General features: G+C 36.1%; 1 protein-coding gene across 1 annotated transcript; it reads left to right on the plus strand.

Moving 5' to 3' along the window:
- Nucleotides 1-471: 471 nt before the first annotated feature.
- Nucleotides 472-3525, plus strand: LOC107804095 (putative F-box protein At5g41500). The gene is made up of 2 exons (XM_016627921.2): nt 472-833; nt 2180-3525. Exon 2 carries the CDS (start codon nt 2235-2237, stop codon nt 3306-3308), a length of 1074 nt encoding a protein of 357 aa, XP_016483407.1. The 5' UTR covers nt 472-833; nt 2180-2234; the 3' UTR covers nt 3309-3525.
- The last annotated feature ends 872 nt before the right edge of the window (nt 3526-4397 follow it).

Genomic DNA, 4397 nt, shown 5'->3' on the forward strand with positions numbered 1-4397 from the left:
TGGTTATCATTTCTGTAATGTAGATATATATTTTTTCTGAGATTTACATTATAATGTAAGGAATTATGTTCTTCTACAAGAAAGAGTGGCTATTCCACTTTTTTAGATTGATTCTATTTGTTAAATCCTAAGGTTCACTGTTCTTGATTGCCTTGTCTAGATTACATTCTCTCCGATCTATATTCACATTTTATTTATCCTTGCATTTTGTATTAAGTTGCACCACATATCTTCGGAACTGCGTATAAATTTAACTTTATTCATTTTTCGGGTAACTACAAATATCAAATTGAAACTTCACTTATTCAACTGAAATCACGATCAAAATCGAGAAAATGATAATTATGATCAAACAGTAGGGTAGGTATAAAATAGTTAATTAAATATTCTCCTAAGAATTTCGATCTTTTAAGTATGTCAAAAGTAATCACTTTTGATCATCATCAAATATTTAACAAATTCTTAGATTATCCTAAATTGGGAAAAAGAATATTTAACATTGAACTCACATATGAAAGTACAATTTTTGCTATTTTTGATCTAGTTCTTGTGTTAGGTATAGTTTTTCAGGTACACTTTTTGCTACAATTGATCATTTTTAAGACCTATCCAAATAGAAGGGACCACTTCTGTTTCTCGATCAAAATCCCTAAACCTACCCCAAAACAAACTTACTGCGAAATCATCATAAAAAGATGCAACCAAATTGCATCGATCAAAATCATTATTTAGTGTGTGATGAACAAATCACCGTATACAAAAGAGAACTGAATGTGAATCAAAGTTCGCCAATCTAATCGGCACCTCTGATTTCGTCAACTCACCAAGTTTAGGTAGGGTCTTCTTCTCCATATTCCCGCATCAGAATTTGGTATGTTTTGTCCAATTTTCATATGCTTTTCTGGACCAAATTAAGATTTTGGACCACTTCCTGATTCTTTTATCATAATCCTTTCCTATTTCAATGAAATTCAGACTTATCTTAACCGCATTGTGATTCTCTGTCGAGTGTATGATTCTTGTAATAGCAGAGAATTTTTTAGGACCTACTGGTAATGCAGTATAATTGTTTGTTGATTACCAAATATTATTTATTGGTACTGCTGCAAATAATTTGGATTAGTCATATGATATAATTAAACCTAACAGCCGTTTGATAAAGAGAAACTATCAGTCTTGGTTCTTAATATAAGGAACATTGTGCTAATATAAGAGGTTACTCTTTTGCTTTGCTGTAGAGCTCATAATTTAAGGAACCTTTTTTCTCATTATTTCTGTTTTGTTTACCCGGAAAATCGGATATAGTTGAATTTATAAGTAGTTCTAAGGATATGTGATATAGCCTGACATAAATCGTACGTAGAAGTGGAAATGTTTGGATTCTTGGCTATAGAAATGAGATATAAATTATTGAACTAGAAGAATGAGTATATTGAGTAAAACAAGCTTAAGAGATTTATTCTTCAATAAATAGTAGTAGTCTTTTCTTACAATGTGTCCCCCCTTTGTGCTTACAAGGATTTCCCCTTTATAGTAGAGAGATCTTACTTTATTTATAATAAAAAATATATAGTGGAGAACCTATGATGAATTGTCTCTTCCTCGAATCCTGCCAAGATTCTCTCCCCTAGTGCGGTTGCAACGACTCCTGTTTGCGAGCTCGATACGGGCTCGAGCTCGGTATTGGATCGAGCTCTCGGCCTTGAGTTCGAGTTCGACATTCGGGGTGGGTGTCAATCGGTTTGTGCATCTCCGACAACCTTCTCTTTGCCCTGCGGTTCGATTTGGTCATGGGCTTGATAATGATACCGAGCCGATTCCTCGATCGGTCTTGGAGCTCGAGGCTTGTATGTACTATCCTCGGAACTCGTCTCGAGCCCTCACTTCGATCGCTTACTATTCGAAAACGTACGGAGACCGAAATCTATTTCGACCGTATACATGTTTGTATACTGTTTTTACATGTTGATTATGCTCGATTAAGTGTTTGAGTCTGACAATGATGTGATTAATGCTTCATTTAGTATATGAAATGTTGAGATGCCACTATTTGCAAGAAAATTGTTCGATAAAATATCTGTGAGAACTAGACTTTCTTAGAAGCTGTGGTTCAGCTTCTCCTCATCTCTAGAAGCTTTGACGTGAAGCACCTTAATTTCATGGCGGATCAAATAAACAGCAACTACGATGAAGAATAGTACTCACTCGTGGCCTGCAGTTTGCTCAAAGATGCAATGGTGCAGATACTCTTAAGACTTCATGTGAAGTCGCTGCTCTGCTTTAGGTCTGTCTGCAAATCATGGTACAATTTCCTCAAGAGCCCTCATTTCATTAAGCTGCACCTCACCCATCAAATTTCACGTCCCGCTTCTGTCCTTATTGTTTACAACAGAGATAATTATGGCTGCTTCCCTGACCTCTCTTTGCTCCATCTTCATCCAATATATTTTACTAACCCATTGCCTTTACCTTTTGCTATTGAGGCTAAGGACTATTTAAACTTTGAGTTTTGCTACAATGGTCTAATATGTTTGATGAAGGATATCTATACGTCACCAGAAGTCATCCTGTGGAATCCTGCTACTCGGAAGTATAAGTGCATCAATGTACCTTCTGAGTGCTCTAGATTTACGTATCTAAAACTCGGTTATGTTCAACAAAGCAATGACTATAAACTTTTGAAAGTCCCTTTTGAGCCACGGAGTAGTGATGAAGCATCAAAAATGGCTTGGGTTTATACCCTGAGTTCAGGTTCATGGAAAACTGTACCATTCACCATTCTTAGCCTAACTGTTGCATGGGGACCTCAGATTTCGCTGGATGGTTGTGTGTATTGGCTGGCTACTTCAGCGGTGGAATGTATTATCTGCTTTGATTTGATTAAGGACGAATTCAAACTTGTAGACGTTCCTGATGATCGTGGATTTGAACGTGAATATGTTCGTAGAAGGCTTATAGTTTTAAGGGGATCTCTTGCCATGATGGTCTCCGTTGAGGATGGTTCTAGGGATACTGAGGTATGGGTACTGATGAATAAAAGTGGCATTAAACAATACTCTTGGACTAAGAAATTCATTATAGAACCTTTCTCCAAAGAGGCAATCCCTTTGGGAATCTGGAATGATGATAAGCTTCTTGTAGTAGTTTTACAAACTCGTGCTCTCAAACAAGTCTACACTTACGATCTGGTTACAAAAAAGATAGACTATTTTCATGTGCCAAAGGAAGAAGAGTTTGCTTCGTTTATGTCAGTGCGTGGGCGCTATTTCGAGAGCTTGGAACTTGAAGATGGATATGGGAAATACTGATCAAACATGGATGTGGGAGATACTGAAACAAGTTTGTGACTACTACTTTACTATATTAGTAATAATTTTCTATTTTCTATGGATAGAACAATGGCGCTATTAAGTACTGGTTTATTTTGCATTTTATTCTTTACTTTATTTTCTCCATTTTTGATTAATTAGTTTTACTGTGCTTTCAATGGAGACCCCGAAACACCTTATAAATAAGTCCTTCACATCTGTTAGAATTGAAGAAAAGAAAAACATTTCATATTCTGTTCAATACCAGTTGTGAATTGATAACGGCATGACTTACTTCCGGTAAATTGACATATTTTTATCCCCCCTTTCCCTGTTTTGTCTGAGGTGCTAATTTAGCCTGCTCCAAGAAGTGCACTTCTGTTTCAAACTTGTTTCCATTTGACTGGAATTTTATGGACAATGAGTAGTTTGATTTTCAAGGGGGTGAAAAGGTCAGCTGTCCTTAGTTTCCCGTTTCTTTCAGCAAGAAAGTACTCATTCATTTCTTATTCTGGGAATTCAGCTTCCCAAGTTGATGTTTTCAACGTACTATGCCCATGTACCAAGAAACTCACTCAAGTCAGAGGAACAGGGGCGGATCTAGGATAAAAACTTTAAAGGTTTTCGTATAAAATTTATTATACTTTTAATGAGCACATATTTACTATTTGTTGCAATTTTTAATGAATTTTATACATAAATTTATGTTTCATGCGGAAAGTACTGGGTTCATATGAACCCGATATCTTAACGTTGGATCCGCCACTGCAGAGGACCATTGCAAGTTCCTTAATGGACGATCTACGATTTGTTTGCGGCACTCTTATGAGACTCGCTGCTTCTGCGTATGTTCAGTTTTCGAAAATTGTTTCTGAAGCTTTTAGAAATGAATTCATCTTGTTATGCATTTGGAATCTATTAATTAATGTTATGACTGAAGTGACAAGGATAGAAAATTCAACGACTTTTTAAGTGATACGCGATGAGTGAATAGTTTGGGAGGGGAGAGGGCACTAATATTGATCTACTCTATCGAACAAAACCTTCTGAAGGATGCTTATTGTTTTTAGATTCTTTTTCCTAATGGAA

This window comes from Nicotiana tabacum, chromosome 4 (genome assembly GCF_000715075.1).
Source record: "Nicotiana tabacum cultivar K326 chromosome 4, ASM71507v2, whole genome shotgun sequence".
Lineage (NCBI taxonomy): Eukaryota > Viridiplantae > Streptophyta > Magnoliopsida > Solanales > Solanaceae > Nicotiana > Nicotiana tabacum.